The sequence below is a fragment of the Tursiops truncatus genome, chromosome 7 (genome assembly GCF_011762595.2).
Source record: "Tursiops truncatus isolate mTurTru1 chromosome 7, mTurTru1.mat.Y, whole genome shotgun sequence".
NCBI lineage: Eukaryota > Metazoa > Chordata > Mammalia > Artiodactyla > Delphinidae > Tursiops > Tursiops truncatus.
The window spans coordinates 50207503-50227517 of NC_047040.1; the positions used below are offsets into that span (position 1 = coordinate 50207503).

The 20015-nt window shown below is 36.1% G+C and overlaps 1 protein-coding gene and 1 pseudogene across 1 annotated transcript in view; one reads left to right on the plus strand and one right to left on the minus strand.

Moving 5' to 3' along the window:
• The window catches only part of NCKAP1 (NCK associated protein 1), a 104911-nt gene that overhangs the window by 74152 nt on the left and 10744 nt on the right, over positions 1-20015 (plus strand). Inside the window, exons 18-24 of the mRNA XM_019931564.3 lie at positions 1291-1410; positions 2056-2195; positions 3065-3196; positions 5508-5726; positions 5918-6048; positions 6266-6363; positions 14196-14289. Of these exons, the coding sequence (XP_019787123.1) occupies positions 1291-1410; positions 2056-2195; positions 3065-3196; positions 5508-5726; positions 5918-6048; positions 6266-6363; positions 14196-14289 (934 nt within the window). The remainder of the gene's footprint in view (positions 1-1290; positions 1411-2055; positions 2196-3064; positions 3197-5507; positions 5727-5917; positions 6049-6265; positions 6364-14195; positions 14290-20015) is intronic.
• On the minus strand, positions 17470-18730 carry LOC109549347 (nucleophosmin pseudogene; annotated as a pseudogene).

A 20015-nucleotide genomic window follows, 5' to 3' on the forward strand; every position in this document is an offset into this window, starting at 1 on the left:
GATCTGTATTTTAAATAAGTTAGTCTAGTAAGTTTGAAGCAATGCTGGTTCAGAGTTCTTTTTTTCAGGAAGAAGGGATAGCAAGGGATATGTTTTATCTTTCAGGAGTCAGAATTTGGTTAAATAAAACGCAAATGTTTATAATTTGAAATTTTTCCTTAAATAAAGTGAACCATTATTTAATTGTATCTGGTCTGTAGATCCCTTTAGGTTTTGCTTCCTATTCAAGTTTTAAAGGGCATTTAAAATACATTATAAGGTAGCATGGTACATCTAGGAACAGTTATTTTACATGTTTAAGTATTTTTATATTCTTTTATATTATCTTATATTTATTTCAGCATAGAAATAATGTTTGTAATGTCTGCATATGTTTGTTATATAATTATGGAAGATCAGGGAAGGAAAACTTATAAATCTGTCTCCAGAAACTAACACAACATTTTAAATCAACTATACTCCAATAAAATTTTTTTAAAAAGCTGTCTCTTTGTAAGTATTGCAAATGTATAGTGCAAAGTTGTACAGCATTATATACTCAACATTCCAGTTACCATTGATAAGAAAAACCCATTAAACTGTTGAAACGCCCACCAAAACTAAAATGATACAGAATTCTGTAGCTAGAGATAGATTGATTTGAGTGAGTGTATGTATCTACATATACGTATATAATCTCCCAAACATTAGATATAATGTTCTTTTTCCCCCTGTTGTGTTCAGAAAATGCATTTGTGGTCAGCCTTTTTTTTCTCTTCTGGGATGGGGAGTTTGATTTTAGAGAGTTGAATGCCTTGTGCATTTGTTTGTTTTACTGAGTTGATACCTAATGATTTTATTTAAATATTTTAACATTTCTGTTTATACACTACAAAATTCTGTGTTTTCAAGATTTTTGTATATAATCAGGTGAGATCAGAAAACATAACTCTTAAGTCTGATCTTTCGTATTGTGTGTTTGATATTCTAGTATTTAAGAACTGGATATAGGACATTGGAATTTGAAAATTAATAGTTTTTCATGTTAAGGAAGACACTGATCCTTTCAGATTCCTTGCAATCATAATTGTATAATCACCAGGTACTTACTTTATGTCGGTTGTGTGCAAATACAGTATGGTAGGTTAGTTGTTAAAAGAGATAAAAGAAATCTATAACATCTCCCATCCTCACTCCTTATTGTAGAATAGACTTGAACCTTATTTTCCATGTTTATTTAAAAAGTGTTTTAATTCAAACTACTTTCTTATAATTTTTATTATTGTTGTTGTTACTATTTTGCTTTAACAGAGACATCATATTGGAGATCGCAGTCTTTCCTTATGTAATATGTTCCTCGATGAAATGGCCAAACAAGCTAGAAATCTCATCACTGATATTTGCACGGAACAGTGTACTCTTAGTGACCAGGTGATAATTTAAATGTTCCCTTACAGATAGGAAAATTGTGTAGGAAGGCAAGAAAATGATCTCTTAGCTAGTTCTTTTCCATTTTTTAATTTTATTCTCACACTATCAGTAAATCTCATTACCTCATGTTGTGAAACTCCATTATTAGGTTTTTTAAAAATTCCCTCTGTCCTTAGGATTACAGTTTAAAATTAAGCTTCTAGCTTGGCATTCAAGTCCCTTCCTAAGGTAGCTCAAACCACTCTAGCCTGTACTTTATACTCCACTACCTAGTCATTCTAACTAGATTCTGAACACATCATGTCCTATCATAGTCTTGGTCTTCATAGGCCATTTTCCTTTCAGTAAAATGTTCTTTCTTATTCCTCATTTGCCTGGTATTTTTTAACTTGTCCTTTAACTGTAGCTTTGATATAACTACCTCTATGAAGTGTTTCTTCACACAAGATTTACCTGTTTCTGTTTTTCACCAAGCTGAGTGGGCTCTCCAAGCTGGCTAGGTAAACTCTACATCTCACCTATTACCTCTCTTTTTAGTGCTAGCATGATATTTGCCACATAGTCTGGATTTAGCTAAGGTTTGTTTCAGTAGTTAATGTTTTCAAAGTAACTGGTTTGTATGATTTCATTTCTTTTTAAATTTAGTTGCTGCCCAAGCATTGTGCCAAAACCATCAGTCAAGCAGTGAATAAGAAGTCAAAAAAACAGACTGGTAAGAAAGGGGAACCTGAGAGGGAAAAACCAGGAGTTGAGAGCATGAGGAAAAACAGGCTGGTAGTGACCAAGTAAGCCATCCACTATTATTGTATCTTTTTGTTACAGGTAGAGGAGTTTTTTTTCATTTTTTGTATGGCATTAGTACTGAGGAAATGCTGGTAATTGTAAATTCTTCATTTCCCAGTTGTTAATTTTTTTGACCTTTTTGAACTTGATTAGCCAGTAAGTGCTTATTTCATCTCAAAATACATATTTTGGATTTTTGAAGAAAATACATGAAATAGATGTCATTTGTCTTTATATGTTGAATATTGAAGGCCAAGAATCTGTCTAAAAATTTGGGGGGGTATACTATAAGCAGTCTATAATTTTCAGTTTATTTAAAGTCAGATGTCTGACACTATTTTGGCATCTTGTCATATATTAGAAAATACTTGATGTCCTTTTTTTTTAATGGGTATATTAGACTAGATAGCATTCAGTGCTGTTTGTTTGTTTGTAGGGGAGGTATAGATGAGCAATACTAGGTGAGTATTTTTTGTTTAAAGTAAATTTCCTACTTCCTTGCTTCCTGTGTTGAGCAAGCTATTGGCCATTTTGTAGACAGCTTTCTTCCTCCAGAACAGAAAATACAGCAGGAGTTGGAAATAATTCTTTATGAGTGCAGAATAAGCTCTTTCTTATATATTAAGTCAGTATAGTCATCATCTGAATGAAGAAACAAATGAAAGATGCTGTCTTTAGAAAATTGCTCTCAAAGGTTAGTGATACCCTTAGAGATTTTGAACTTGTCAGTTCAGATCTTAAGAGAGAAAAAATCGATTTTGCAGTTATTATTCCCAAATAAAGTCTGATATGTTTATAAAATTAATTTTGTATTGCTGTGATGAAATGCTAAAAAAAATTTTTAATTTACTGTTTAATAATATTTTTTCAGCCTTGATAAACTGCACACTGCACTTTCTGAGTTGTGTTTCTCTATAAATTATGTACCAAACATGGTGGTTTGGGAACATACCTTTACCCCACGAGAATATTTGACTTCTCATCTGGAAATCCGCTTTACTAAGTAAGAAAGAGTATAAACTGTTTTTGTTTGTTGGTTTAGTTAATGAGTTTGTTATATTTATTCTTCATATTTATGCAATGTTTACTTTTATGAGGGAAAGCATTAGTAGAAATGGTATATAAATAATATATAAATTAGTAGAAACGGTAGTATAAAAAATAATGAACTGGGAAGTATAAAGAATAGTGAACTGGGAATTACTTAAATTATCCAGATTCTTATCCCATATTTATTAACTAGTTGTAACACTGGACAAGCCAGTTAATCTCTGTGAGTCTTAACTTCCTTGTAAGAAAAAGGGAGAAGATTAGAGCAAATCAGTGTACTTCAGCGGACAGGTGGCAACCCAGTAGGATCATGAAATCAGTTTAGAAGGTTGTAGTCAATATTTAAAGGAAGAAAGAAGAGGGAGGGAAGTAAAGAAGGAAGAAGAAATAGGAAAAAAATCAGTGCATTGCATGTAGTAAGTAGAAATACTGCTTCATGAAACTGTTTATGTATGTGTGTACTGTGTTGTGATGCTAGATACATATCTTATAGTGGATCACAGTCAAATGTGTGAAAACCTCAGGACTAGATGAACACTTAAGTCTTGTGAATTCCAACGTATGCTGTTATGCCAGTAGAATTCTAGACTCTTGAGGTGCTCGATTCTAATTTTATAAGTTATATATATGTTTCTTGCAATGATATTTTATGTAACAAGTCAGAAATCTTTTAATTTTGTAAACATTGCTTCAGCCTTTTTCTAAAATTACACACTTATTTATTAAAGAAAATATTGATTCAACATGTTTTTCTTGAAGGCCTTAAGGCAATTTATGAAACAAGATTTTGCCAAAGGTTTTTCAAAAACTTTAGCAAAAGGTTGTAGTCACTAACAAGTGTTTGTGCCATATACATAACATTGTGTTTGTTAAGTACTATGAGTAGTAATGAAACGGTATAAAGCTTAGAGCTTCGACAATTATAGAACAAAGTAGAATATTTAAATAGGCAGTAAATGGAGTGTTAAGTCATCAGCTGAGAAGAGTCCAGTGTTGAGCAAAGACTATCTTTTGCTCTTCTTTAGTAAGGTAGGCATCCTGAAAGTGAAACCCAGACTGCTCCAGTATTTAGACCAAAGGGACATTATGCCTTCTGGTATTTATTGCTCTCAACTGGGTGGGGTAGGGAGTGGTGGGTGGAAGGTAGGATTCAGTTTACAACTCCCTTGTTTTCCTTCTGTAAACAGTCTGGTCCGTTAATCCACGGAGAAGCAGATGTTCTTTTTACCAAACATCTACTTAGTGATCAGGATCAAGGCAAGGCTATATAAACTTGTTTACCTGGGAAAGATTTTTATGCCAGGACAAATAGCTTGTGAGTATTAGTTTGTTGATTTTTGCTGATCACTTGAGCACAGTCTTAGGACTTAGGGGCTGTGTACAAGGATAGCAGTTTTTGTCTTGAGTTGTTCTTCTGGGACTGATACTAGTGATGGGGTTTGTCTGGTGTCTTTATGGATTCATCCTTACAAATACAAGTCTAAGATCTTTGTAAATCTAATGCTCAGGGAGTTTTAAAGAAGGTGGCTAATGTGGGAAAAGATAGTTTAGGAAAGTATTTTCAACATTTGTTTCCTTTTAGGCTTATACAGTTTCTTGGGGTATAAACCAAACAGATCTGTGTTTTATGTGGTGTGAGAGATTATTGTACAATAAAGCTTTTGTTGTTGCCATGCTTTGATTGTCATGCATTTTGTTGAGAGGTAGCCCTAAGTCAGGCAGGTGTGGGGTCAAATCCTAGACCCACCACTTCCAAACAAAGTGACCTTGAGCAGTTTACTTGAATTCTGCACCTTAGTTGTTTTTTTTTCTCCCTCTATGCAATGGTGGTGATAACTGCATAGTAGGGTTATTAAATATGAAGATTGTAGGTAATATATATAAAGCCTAAAAAACTACTGGCACATAACAGTGCCAAAGGAATTCAGGCTATGGACTAAATAGTCCACTGTACTTGCTGGAGACAGCATATCGTGTTAAAGGAATTTTTTAAACCTCTTTATTCTTAAATAATTTTTATTACTGATGCCCTTAGTATTTTTTTTAATCACTTGCATTCCCATTTCATTATACCTTTTAGGTGTATATTCTTTTTTAAAGTTGTTTCTTTGGAAGATAAACATAGTAGTAATTTCATGAACTTGTAACAAAGTGTATTTAAAATTTCATTGCCTATTTAATATTAGAGATCAGTAGATTGAATGGCCTGTTTATATAGATACAACAATTAGAACTTTTTAATTTTTTTTTACCCTCCCCCCCAGGTCTATTGTTGGAATGACTATGTATAATCAAGCCACACAGGAAATTGCAAAACCGTCAGAGCTTCTGACAAGTGTAAGAGCATACATGACTGTACTCCAGTCAATAGAAAACTATGTGCAAATTGATATTACAAGAGTATTTAATAATGTGCTTCTTCAACAAACACAACATTTAGACAGTCATGGAGAGCCAACCATTACAAGTCTGTACACAAATTGGTAAGGAACGTATTTAGAAATTTGGAGTGATATAAAGTTTCTTTGTAATGAATGCCTTCTGAAAGTTTTTTTTTTTTAATGGATAATTGCTCATTCATGTTATTAGTCAACTTTAAAATTATATGCAGTAATGTATACCATAATAAATTTTGAATTAATTTCTCCATTTGTAAATTTACTTTTCGCCTTAGGTATCTGGAAACTTTGTTAAGACAAGTCAGCAATGGTCATATAGCTTATTTCCCTGCAATGAAAGCATTTGTGAACTTACCTACGGAAAATGAATTAACATTTAACGCAGAGGAATATTCTGACATATCAGGTGAATAATACTCTGACATGTTTTAGAGAATGAAGAAAGCTTGATTCTTTTGTGACTATTTTTATTCAATTATATGGATAATCATACATTGTATCTTAGACTTAGCTTTGCATTTGTGTTCTTATTTATTCTACTGACTTTTCTTCGGGTTTTCCATTAATAATTTGTTTCTTAAAATATTTGCTCTGTCAAAGTATAAAATTGCATTTCCTTTCAGAAATGAGGTCGTTATCAGAACTGCTAGGCCCATATGGTATGAAGTTCCTAAGTGAAAGCCTTATGTGGCATATTTCGTCACAAGTTGCTGAACTTAAGGTAATATAGTCTTTATTGATTTTAGCTTTAAAACATTTCAAGAATATGAGCAGCAAGCCTAGAAGCCTCAGGGAACAAATTTCTCATCTTTAATTTCTTGTGTTCTTTTCAGTATGAAATAATAGAAGAATTATGGTCCAGTAATTTAGCTTTTGCCAACTATTTTTTATTTCAGACTGAATAAGCAGATTCTTCTAGAACTGTTTGTATTTTTAATGCTTCTTTGCCATTTAATGTGGTGGGTTGAGTACTATGATGTGATAATAAAAACTAGTCTATTCATATCTATGAGAATTCAAGGTATCTGGTATCCTTAACAGTGCTGCAAGGCCCCTAGAGGATCTGGCCTTCCACTTTTTCTCACCTTTTACACTCCTCCATCCTGGCTGGCCTACTTGCTATTGTGTCATCTCAAAATACTCTTCACTAAGATACTGTCTCAGCTTGTCTTCTCATAACATTCATGTATTTTCAATTATCAAAATATCCATCCTTGAACACACTTTTAAAAATCGCAACCATTACTTTTTATTCTTTTTATCCAGCTTTATTTGTATTTTACTTGTGACCTTTCATGTCATGCATCTTATGTCACTCACTAGAATAAAAACTCAATTATAAACTCTCTTAAAACCTTAGTGCTAGGGCTTCCCTGGTGGTGCAGTGGTTGCGAATCTACCTGACAATGCAGGGGACACGGGTTCGAGCCCTGGTCTGGGAAGATCCTACATGCCATGGAAAAACTAGGCCCGTGAGCCACAACTACTGAGCCTGTGCGTCTGGAGCCTGTGCTCCGCAACAAGAGAGGCCGTGATAGTGAGAGGCCCGCGCACCATGATGAAGAGTGGCCCCTGCTTGCCACAACTAGAGAAAGCCCTCACACAGAAACGAAGCCCCAACACAGCCAAAAATTAATTAATTAGTTAATTAATTAATTTAAAAAAAAAACCTTGGTGCTAAATTAGTGTCCAGCACATAGTAGTGCTTGGTAAATATCTGTTGGATTCAAAAATAAAAACAGGTAGCTTTCCTTACTCTTTACTTTGTTCTAGGACTTTTCTAAGCTCTTTATATATTTTTTATTAACTCCTTTAAATTCTTAAAACTGCTATTGTCCCTATTTTACAAATTAGAAAAGTAAGACCAAGAAAGATTAAGTAACTTGTCCAGGCTCACATGCTAATAAGTGGTGAAACTTAATTTGAATCTATATAGTCTATCTGGCTCCAGAGTTTATACTAGTACCCTACTACACTGTCTCGAGAAATGCAAGAGATCTTAGCAGTCAGCTAACCCACCCTTATCTGATGCCGGAATATACATTTTTCTGGGTGGATGATTTGGTCTTGTTGAAAATGAGGCAGTCTTATCAATTACTGCATATCTCTAGTTATGTTAATATCTAAGTAGTAATTTTTGATTGGTCCTCATTCTTACATCAAGAGGTAGAGACTACCTCTAACAACATGACCCTTCACATATTTAGAAACTTTTGTTGGTATTTCTCTTCCCTAGGTGAAGTATATTCATATTTAGTCTCACTCTCTTCTATTACAAATTCTATCTTATTGGTGTCACTTTTAGAGGCTGGTGCCCTGAGCTGAGAATAAACATCAGCTAGAGATCTGAGTAGTGAGGGTGCACCTACTTACCCTGGACACCATACTTACTGATACAGTTTAAGATAGCATCAGCACTTTACATAGCTATACCATCCTGTTTTCAACTTGGAATCAGGTACCTTTTTTTCCCTTCCCCCTTCCTCCTTCTCCTTTCCTCCTTTCCCCTGTCCCCCTCCCCTTTTGTTTTCATATACAGACTTGAACCAGGCTTTCTACATCTTGTATTTTGTGTGATTTCGTTTTTTAGACCTTTATTTTTGTTCCTTTAATAATTTATCTTGTTAGATATTGTTCATTATTTCTGGATATTTTTTTAGTTCAGATTTTGTCATAGTCTTTCAGTAATCCTTTTATAAACTTAACTGTCTTAGCTATGTCCTTAAGTATCAATGTTATCAAATACATTCCTATTCTTTAAAAGAAATGGAAGGAGCTTGTGTTTTAACATTTCTCTTTTGTATCTTGGAATGACCATATTTTCTTTCTCAGATATTAAAATTTAATTTAAAGTTGATGTCATAATAGTATAGTGTTGACTTCTTTTTTAATACTATGAGTTTTCTGACTCACGAGTGTTATTTCTTGGCTGGATTCTTTTTCAAATATTTGGTAATATTAAACCTGAGTTAAAAAGCTAGACAAGAGAAACTTTTTGTGTAAGAGCTTAGATTTATTATCTTTGGAGATACGTGGGTGTGAATTAGCTTGGGTTTCTCATTAAATGTAGTATACCCCAAAACCAAGATGGTTTAGGATACTAAAACATTTTTTTCTCTAAAACTTTTGATTTTAGTAATCTATGTGATTTTCCTTAACTTTTCTTTTTACCTTCATAAAAACTTGCCTATTTTATTAATGATTTAATGTTAGTTGTAAGACTTTTAGAAAATCACATAATTATGTTTTGGTATTTAGGGGCTTTTTATTTTTATTTTTTTGCTTCTCAAACACTAAATCCTGATTTAGTTGAGTATTTTTCAGACGTCTTCTTCATGTGGTCAACCGTAAATATGAAAGCTTTACATTTCTAGCATTGTGCCCATTATCATTTAGATTTCTGCAAAACAAAGCTAGTCCTGAGGATTTAGTTTTCTGGAATTGCACAGTGCTTTACAGTGGTTTTCTTAGAGATCCTTCTTAACAATCCCAAATTGTAATTCAGATTTCTCTGAATTTATTATATTTTTTAATTAATTAATTTATTTATTTTGGCTGCGTTGGATCTTCGTTGCTACACGTGGGCTTTCTCTAGTTGTGGCGAGCGGGGGCTACTCTTCATTGCAGTGCACAGGCTACTCTTTGTTGCAGTGCACGGGCTACTCTTTGTTGCAGTGCACAGGCTTCTCATTGTGGTGACTTCTCTTATTGTGGAGTATGGGTTCTAGGCACGTGGGCTTCAGTAGCTGTGGCTCGCGGGCTTAGTTGCTCCGTGGCATGTGGGATCTTTCCCGACCAGGGATCGAACCCATGTCCCCTGCATTGGCAAGTGGATTCTTAACCACTGAGCCACCAGGGAAGTCCCTCTGAATTTAACTACTTGTATATTATTAAGAACTGGAGGTGTTATTTATGACTTTGTATTCTCAGCCTCTGTGTACTGAGGCATACTTCAATGTGTATTCTTATAATTTATTCCATAAGAAATCTTATGATCATAATATAATGGTGTTTCATATAGACAAGTTCAGTGTGTTTTATATCTCATTGAGATAAATCTCCAAAAGTACTTGTCTTTCAGTGCTGATTCTAATTGCTTTGCATTTTTCAGTGTCCTATAAAATTACTTTCCTTAGAATAATCAAATTTATGAAATTACAGAAGTAAAATAACATACAGATTGCTGCTTCCAATACTGGTAGGCTAGGTTATTTAGATCAACTTTTCCCTTAAGGACAACTTTTTTGAAATGTATATATACAAATATATATATGTATATAAAGAAAACATTTTCTAAAAAAGAGCTAAAAGGTCAGTGAGGTGTTTATTTCTAGGCTAAAATCAAGGAAAGCACTGGAAGCCACTGTGCTGATGTGAGGACATTCGCTGATCCAGAAGTAACATTTGTTAAGATTCAGCTGAGTCTTGGTGGTCTTGTGGAGCAAGGGGCTCCATAATCAAAACCCAAAGACTGCCCAGAGTGGGAGTGGAAAGGAATTCTGCTTAAATTCCCTTTCACCCTCTTTACATAGATACCCCAAAGAGTTATACCTTCAGGGTAACAGTGAACTGGAAATGATTCACACACACCCCCGTCCCCCCAGAATTTCCAGCCCTGTCTGTGTTACTCTTTTTGTTTTGAATCTCAAGTCTTGAATGTGGATTAAAAGCGGTCCTAGATTAGTAGTGCCCCAAGGTGCTTGGCAGACGCTAATAAAAATCCTCTCTGGAGAAAGGTATCTTAATCCTAGGATTCAAATGATTCCTGCAAATAATTTTTCACATGCAGTCACCTCCAGCTGAAGAGTGGAAGTCCGTTGGAGATTAAGGGAGGGAGGAGGGAGGAGGTCTAATACATCTGGCTGGCTATCATGATTCTTAGGTCGTTCTCCCTTTCTCTCTGGCCACCTTCTGTTCCTGATGTTCCTGAATGTAGAGTCCTCCTTGTCAGCATCACTTCTTAAGACGGTGAGAAGTTGGGTGTGTAACGACCCCCTCCCCCTTACAGACATGTAATAACCCTCTTGTTATCAAGCCCAAGTCTTCCTTTCTATGCCACTGCCTACAATTTCTGAGTCCTACCTAGGCCCTGAGGCTTCCATTAGCGTGCCTTCTGCATAGTATCTCCCCTACAGGAACTTAACTGCTCAAATTTCTCATCTCCACTTATTCTTTGCTCCGGTTTTCATCTTCTAGAATTTTGTTGGTGTCTCTCATTCTTCTTTTATCTCCTTTGTTACCAAAGATTTATGCCTTTTTATTTTTTTCCTATCACTTCAGTGTATTTCTGGAAGAAGCAGAGTTTAGACATAGATATAGAGTTCTCTACATTTAGCCAGCATGTAGTCCACATACTTGTTTGAACATTTCTATACGACAAATTTCTGAAAGTGGATCATTTTTTTCTGATATTGTCAAATATCCCTCAGAAAAGATTGTAACTCACACTCTCCATATTAGAGCATGATGATGCCGAAATAGCATTTTAATCTTTATGAAATTAGTGAATACAGTGTTTTGGGGGGAATTATAATATTTTTAAGATAGTTCTGTAACATCTTAGCTTTTAATTTTCTCTATTTTTTTTTTATATTTAATCTAAACTGACATAAACTAAATATTATGTGGCTGCATCTTCTTTTTATCTTAAAGATTACCTTAATTGATTGTTTCAGTTCCTGTTTTAGCTGAGGACCTTTTTTATTTCAGAGTAAATTTGTGGGCCAATTAAAAAAAAGGAAAGCTTCTTTATACTTAATGGTTGTGAGTAAATCGTGTGTCAGACATAGTCAACACTATGCACATGTACTAATGATAAAACGTGTTTATTACTTTCTGGAGAAGAAAACAACCAGTGTCTCCATTCCTACTAAAATTCTTGGGGTGTTTCATTTGGAGTTGTGCCCATCGAGTCAACTTCTTCGAGTCTTGCCAGTTCTTTCAGTTCTTCTAGTTCTTCAGAGTCCTAGAAGGATGAAGTAAGAAATTTAAATATGAATTGTGCCAAGAATTTAACACTTTCTAACAGAAAACCAACATTTTTTTTAGTAGTCTTGATTCTTTTCACTTGATTAGTCTCAGTTTGTTCCAAACCATTTAGTTATAATTCCTAGTTACAGCTTTTGGGCCATTTGTCAGAGATATTAATCAATGGCTTTAAATGTATAGAAAGCTCTGTTTCAGGGTGCAATCGAGGGAGAAAAGAAATTTATATAAACTATACTTTTAAGAGGAGACATCGTTAACTTTTTTTTAAGAGTAATGTGCAAACAAATAATTCGGGGTAATCGTTCTTAAACCATGGTCCCCAGATAGCAGTGGCAGCCTTGCCACTTGGATCTTAATAAAAATGCACAAGTTTTCGTTCTACCTAAGATCTGCTAAATCAGAACCTGTGGAGCTAGAACCCAACAAGTCCTCCAGATCATTCTGATGCACACTGAAGATTAACAACCATTTCTTTGGGGATTAAGAGCATGGATTTTAAAATCAGGCATACCTGAATTTAAATTCCAAATTCCACTGTTTAATATCTATAACTTTGGGTAAGTTATCTAACTTCTCTGAGCCTTAGTTTTCTCAGTTGTGAAATTGGACTGTCACCTCCCTCATTTGGATGAGGGTAAATGGGATTGTTTGTAAATTGCCTAGTAGAGGAGCTTAAAAATGATTACAGAATCTTACTATTAAATATATACAGGGCTTCCCTGGTGGCGCAGTGGTTGAGAGTCCGCCTGCCGATGCAGGGGACACGGGTTCGTGCCCCGGTCCGGGAAGATCCCACATGCCGCGGAGCGGCTGGGCCCGTGAGCCACGGCCGCTGAGCGTGCGTGTCCGGAGCCTGTGCTCCGCAACGGGAGAGGCCACAACAGTGAGAGGCCCGCGTACCGCAAAAAAAAAAAATAAAAATAATAAATAAATAAATAAATATATACAATAATTTATTGATTCTAAAACAATTATCCTATATTAGCATTTCTGAAATTATACATGTCTTATAGTCATATGATTAGAAAACATTGTGTCAGTTTAATTGGTAGAGGTTTTTTTTTAATTTATTTATTTTTGGCTACATTGGGTCTTTTTCTCTAGTTGCGGCGAGCGGGGGCTACTCTTCATCGCGGTGCGTGGGCTTCTCATTGCGGTAGTTTCTCTTGTTGCGGAGTACAGGCTCTATGTGCGTGGGCTTCAGTAGTTGCAGCATGCGGGCTTCAGTAGTTGTGACACGCAGGCTCAGTAGTTGTGGCTCGCGGGCTCTAGAGTGCAGGCTCAGTAGTTGTGGTGCACTGGCTTAGTTGCTCCGTGGCATGTGGGATCTTCCCAGACCATGTCCCCTGCATTGGCAGGCAGATTCTTAACCACTGCGCCACCAGGGAAGCCGGAGTTTTTTTCTTAATGGCACATTAGATAATGGTGCATTTAATATTCATTGCTGTCTTTGATTCACTGATACATGATATTATGTTCAAGGTGCGTGAGCACAGTCAAGGTTGGGCATATATTTGAGTGTATACTGATTGATGGGACAAGTATTGAATAGGCCTCAGAGAGAGCAGGTAGTCTAATTAGACACTGTAGAGGTTGAATTTAGCAAATAAATGTTACTGGAGCTGAACATCTGAATGAGAGCATAAACAGAAATGATCTCAAGTGGAACATAAGCAAAATTCATACTAGTATGGGAAAAATTACTTTTATAGATTTTCCATGGAGTTTTTCATGCTCCCCTTAAATCAGTTGTCATCAGCCTTTGGCTTGTAACACAACCACTATGGCACTTCAACAATATGCTTGCTACATACATCTCCACACCCAGACCTGCTGAATTGAGATATCCAGGCTTTCCAAATACATATACCCACTATCTCTGCCAGAATAAAATTGATTATATTTGTTTGAGTTATAACTTTTAAATGAAATTACTTTTCCAGTACTCCTTTTAAGAAAAGCATTGTTTAATGAGTTATACTTTTCTTAATTAGCTATCCTTCACTCTCTTCCCTCTCTTCTCTTCCCTTTTCTCAGTGATCCCTGAAAGAGGAGGTAGATAGTTGACATTTCCTTTTTGTGCTAGGAAACATTGCTCTGTTCTCTGTGAAGTGGTACCATACCCCTACAAGTTTTTCTCCCTCTGATTATATATATATATCCAATGATGAACTCTAGGCTATCTTTAGCCAGCTTTAACTTTAGCAAGTTCTTTTCGTTTTAGTTGGAATTTATTGCTCTCTATATCCACTTCAGTGTCTGCTTTTTATTATTGGTGCTGTTCTGTGTCTAAGCAGAAGATAATCCTTTATACTACTACTTATCTTTATTGCTTTTTCCTGAACTCCTCCCTTCTTGAATTTGCAAACTGAAGGAAAACATTAATTTTATGTAAATAATTTTAAAATTCTTTTATGAAAACAATAACAGAAACATAGCATAGAGCATCTAGATTTCATGTATTATTTTTCCTACTTGCTAGATTGTAATTTCCAAGCATGTTCTTATCTCATCAACATAAGGAGGTCTATGCCTGACCTAGGATCTTCCTTTTCCTTTCTTTAGAAACTTGTGGTGGAAAATGTTGATGTGCTAACACAAATGAGGACCAGCTTTGACAAACCTGACCAGATGGCTGCACTCTTTAAAAGATTATCGTGTGAGTAAATCATGATACTTTTTATAAGCATTAAGAACACCTTGACACTCAGTATTTAGCTTTTGCTCAAATTTTATAAATAGTAAGTTATGAAAAGTACTCTTCAGTAATGAGGAGAACTAGAAAATTTTTGCAGTCAAAGGAACTTTTAAGTGAATGGCTTACCTGTTTCATATTTTTTTTTCTTTACAATACTCTTAGTACCATGTGTCAGATATTTGATATCATTATCAATTAGTTCATGAACCCAGTAAATTAAATACAATAAATCTATATTAATTTAGACTGAAGGAGATTTAACTTTAGAGTCTGTAATTTTCTGAAAATCAACTTTATCGAGGTATTGCTTATGTAAGTAAAATGCACACATTTAAGTGAACGGTGTGATGGATTTTGACAAATGTTGTGTACATCCACATAACCATTACCACAGTCAAGATGTAGAGCAGTCCATTCACCTCAGAAAGCTTCTCATGACTCTTTGTAGTCAGTTTCACACCGTTAGACAGTGACTGATCTGATTTCTATCACTGTAGATTAAATTTGCCTGTTCCAAAACTTCATATAAACAGAATCACACAGTATATACTCTTTCATATATATTGTTGAGATCCACCCCTCTGTGTTAAGTGGATCAGTACTTTGTTCCTTTTATTGCTAACTAGTATTCATTGCATGAAAACCTGAGCCTACAACTTAAAAAAATATCTTCTTGATACTGATTCTTTGTGGGAGATATGTGAAATAGCAGTGAATCTTAAGTGTTTATTAAAGTATGTTTAGCCAAGTACCTATTTTAGATGTACTTGAATTAATTTCATTTGATTTTTGTCCTTGAACTCAAAGTTATAATTAAAAATTATTTTAAAGTCATACTTCTTACTAATTCATTCAAAAGCCTTTACAACATTAAAAATTTAGTGAAATCCTAAATAAAATATTCTCCGTATTTGAGAAAACCAGAGAGTTTATTTTCCCAAGTAAAAAATAACCCTGAAGTAAATTAAAGATGCATATATTTTATATACTTCCCCTTTGATGTTTTTCTTTTAAATGTTTTGCAGCTATATCAAATTTTATAAAACTATAAAATGATTTAGAGAATCACTTTATTAGGCTATCTTATCCTGCTTTTAAAAATAGAAACTTTGGAGCTTCCCTGGTGGCACAGTGGTTAAGAATCTGCCTGCCAATGCAGAGGACACAGGTTTGAGCCCTGGTCCGGGAAGATTCCACATGACGTGGAGCAAGTTTGTGTGCCACGACTACTGAGCCTGCACTCTAGAGCCCATGAGCCACAACTACTGAGCCCTTGTGCCACAACTACTGAAGCCTGCACGCCTAGAGCCCGTGCGCCGCAAATAGAGAAAGCCCACACGCAGCAACAATGACCCAACGCAGCCAAAAAATAAATGAATAAAAAAATACAAAATTATTTAATAAAAGTTAATATAAGACTATACTACAGGGGCTTCCCTGGTGGCGCAGTGGTTGGGAGTCCACCTGCCGATGCAGGGAACACAGGTTTGTGCCCCGGTCTGGGAGGATCCCGCATGCCGCGGAGTGGCTGGGCCCATGAGCCATGGCCGCTGAGCCTGCGCGTCCAGAGCCTGTGCTCCGCAACGGGAGAGGCCACAACAGTGAAAGGCCCGCGTACCACAAAAAAAAAAACAAAAAAACAAAAACTATACTACAGGTTGCCTTTTAGAACAGATCAGTGGTTGCCAGAACTGTAAAGGGAAAGCAGCAAAGGAGTTTTTTGGGGTGATGAAGTTGGTCACCACTGTGGTGATGGTGGTAACACAGATCTACACATGTTAAATTTTTCCTAGAGCTGTACACTGAAAGGGGGAAAAGTCAAGTTTACTGTATGGAACTTTAAAAAATGAAATGAAAAAAAGGAAAGATTGACTTGGTAGCATTATAGGGAGGAGGAGTAAATACTTAGTAAGGGGACTTCCCTGGTGGCACTTCGGAATCCACCTGCCAATACAGGGAATCCAGGTTTGATCCCTGGTCCAGGAAGATCCCACATGCTGCGGAGCAACTAAGCCCGTGCACCACAACTACTGAGCCTGCACGCCGCAACTACTGAAGCCCATGTGCTGCAACTGCCGAGCACGCGTGCTGCAACTACTGAAGCCTGTGTGCCTAGAGCCCATGCTCTGCAACAAGAGAAGCCACCGCAACGAGAAGCCTGCGCACCGCAACTAGAAAAAGCCCATGCATGGCAATGAAGACCCAACACAGCCAAAAATTAAAAATTAAAAAAAAAATCTTAGTAGGATATTATTTTTTAAATCCCTATCTGATCTCTTTTGTTCATTTTTTTTTTAACGTCTTTATTGGAATATAATTGCTTTACAATAGTGTGTTAGTTTCTGCTTTATAACAAAGTAAAACAGCTATACATACATACACATATATCCCCATATACCCTCCCTCTTGTGTCTCCTTCCCACCCTCCCTATCCCACCCCTCTAGGTGGGCACAAAGCACCGAGCTGATCTCCCTGTGCTATGCAGCTGCTTCCCACTAGCTATCTGTTTTACATTTGGTAGTGTATATATGTCCATGCCACTCTCTCACTTCTTCCTAGCTTACCCTTACCCCTCCCCATGTCCTTGAGTCCATTCTCTACGTCTGCGTCTTTATTCCTGTCCTGCCCCTAGGTTCTTCAGAACCATTTTTTTTCTTTTTTTTTAGATTCCATATATATGTGTTAGCTTATGGTATTTGTTTTTCTCTTTCTGACTTACTTCACTCTGTTTGACAGACTCTAGGTCCATCCACCTCACGACAAATAACGCAATTTTGTTTCCTTTTATGGCTGAGTAATATTCCATTGTGTATATGTGCCATATCTTCTTTATCCGTTCTTCTGTCATTGGACTCTTAGGTTGCTTACATGTCCTGGCTATTGTAAATAGAGCTGCAGTGAACATTGTGGTACATGACTCTTTTTGAATTATGGTTTTCTCAAGGTATGTGCCCAGTAGTGGGATCACTGGGTGTATGGTAGTTCTATTTTTAGTTTTTTAAGGAACCTCCATACTCTTCTCCATAGTGGCTGTATCAATTTACATTCCCACCAGCAGTGCAAGAGGGTTCCCTTTTCTCCACACCCTCTCCAGCATTTATTGTTTGTAGACTTTTTTTTTTTTTTACTGTATTAAAATACTGAGTTTATTTCACATGTATATTTTTGTCTCCCCACCATTTCCATTTGTCTGACCACCACTACTACTATGTCCTATCATAACATTCCATACATACTTAAAACCAAGCAAAGGGTGGAGTTCCATCTTTAAAAACTAAACAGGCATTTTGGACAACACATTCTTGGCAATGGAACCTGGACAACATTTATCAGACACGGTAGGGAAAGTTCTCACTCTGCATTATAAAAAGGACAGCCAGATATCAACTGTTACAGAAATGAAATAAGACGGAAAATTTTAACAAACTGTTTAAACTATTTTCTTAAAGAGACTTCCTCCACTGCCAGAGATCTTGAATAGCCTTCTGGTCAGTCATCCGGAAACAATTCTTCACATAATTGATGAATTTGGCTTCCACTTTGGGAAGAGAACCACCTTTTTCTATACTTGCTTGCATTTTTGCTTTAATGTCTTCTACAGAGCTAGGTCCTTTCGGTGTTTTAGGAGTTTTTTCCTGTTTTTTGAAGGATTCTTGACCTTTTGATCTTGGTGTTGATGGTTTTGAGTCTTTTCCATTCTGGTTTGATTTTTGTGCATTTTTGGCTGGAGTATCTCGTACAGATTTCTTTACTGGAGCTTTTTCTTCAGCTTCCTCATCATCAAAGTCATCATCATCATCATCTTCATCATCGTCGTCGTCATCATCATCATCATCTTCATCTTCATCAGCAGCAAGTTTTACTTTTTTCTGTGGAATCTTGCTACCACTTCCAGGGGCAGAACGCTTTCCAGATATACTTAGGAGCTTCACATCCTCCTCCTCTTCATCTTCTGACTCTGCATCTTCCTCCACAGCTACTAAGTGCTGTCCGCTAATATGCACAGGCCCTGAACCACACTTCAACCGTAAGACCACAGGTGGTGTTATTTCAAAGCCCCCAAGGGAAACCGTTGGCTGCACAGACATTTTCAAAGTTGCCAGTGTTACTTTAATTGGACTGCCTTCATAATTCATTGCCTCTGCTTCGACAATGTGCAATTCATCCTTTGCACCAGCCCCTAAACTGACCGTTCTTAAAGATAACTGGTGCTCATTTTCATCATCATCCACCTTAAAGTGATAATCTTTGTCGGCCTTTAGTTCACAACCGAAAAGATAGTTCTGGGGCCTCAGGGGGCTCATGTCCATGTCCATCGAATCTTCCATGGGTTGGTGGCACGCACTTCGGTGGGAGAGAAAGTGGACGGAGATAAAAGACTACTGTTCGAAGGAACAGTCACGCAGGACGGAATCAGACCAGGGACTGTAGACTTTTTGATGATGGCCATTCTGACCGGTGTGAGGTGATACCTCATTGTAGTTTTGATTTGCATTTCTCTAATGATTAGTGATTTTGAGCATCCTTTCTTGTGTTTGCTGGCAATCTTTTGTTCATTGTTATACCATATACTTATATTTTCTAGTATGTTTTACTTTATTATTTTTTTTTCACATTTCTTTAATTTTTAAATACTCATTTGATCACCCAGCTGGCCTTAACCCTACTTAATTTCATGCTAATAAACAACGTTTTGACTGTGTCATCTGGTTAGAAGCAGCTAATCCACTGCAGTGTTCAATGCATGTTTACTGTTACTTTAACTCTTCTATTCGTGGATTTGAAACAAAATCTTTTTTGTGATTTGGGAAAAGAAAAGATCTGCTTGAGAGTGACTTATTTAGGGGAATAGAGAAAGCTACGCTTTGAGTTGAACTGTTTTCCAGAATACTCTCTTTTGTCTCTGATCTCTTCTTTACCTTTGTGCTGCCTTTATCCCATATACAGAAATTGATTTACTTTTGTAGCAGTTTGATTTTCATAGTCAACAAACACATTCTTTTAAATACCCTAAAAAAGAGAAAGCAATATAATTTATTAAAAGTAGCTCTGGGGAATTCCCTGGAGGTCCAATAGTTAGGTACTTGCACTGCCATGGCCCGGATTCAATCCCTGGTTGGGGAAGTAAGATCTTGCAAGGCACGTGGTGCGGCCAAAAAAAAAAAAAGTAGCTCTGAATTGGGAGACAACCTGAAATTAACTTTTAGTTTTTTGGAATTTCTGACTATGTGACTTGAGCACATTTATTTTATTTATTAAAACAATAAGTTAAACAAGATTTCTTAATGTGAAGTTTCTCAGAACTTTTAATGTTATTGTGCATATTCAAGAGGAGGTTATAGCTGTAGTCTTTGCAAACTTCATTAAATTCTGGGTAACATCGAAGTATATGATTATATCACACTACTTATTTTCTGATTGTTCACCTTGTTCTCTGCATTCTTTTTTCTGGGTTTGCTGTCTTGTTTTTTGGATTGGAACGCCCTTTTGTTCTCACTCCTTTATGCCCATAAATTGGATGACATATTCTCAGAGAAATATTTTCTTTTACCCTCATTTCTTCTCTCCTTATCTGGATAGTAACAACTTTCTAGTCTCATTTCTTGAATAACCATTTTATTGAACATCTTCTAGTCTTGTGGGTCTTAAGCACTCTGCTGAGTGCTATAGATAGATAAAAAGATAA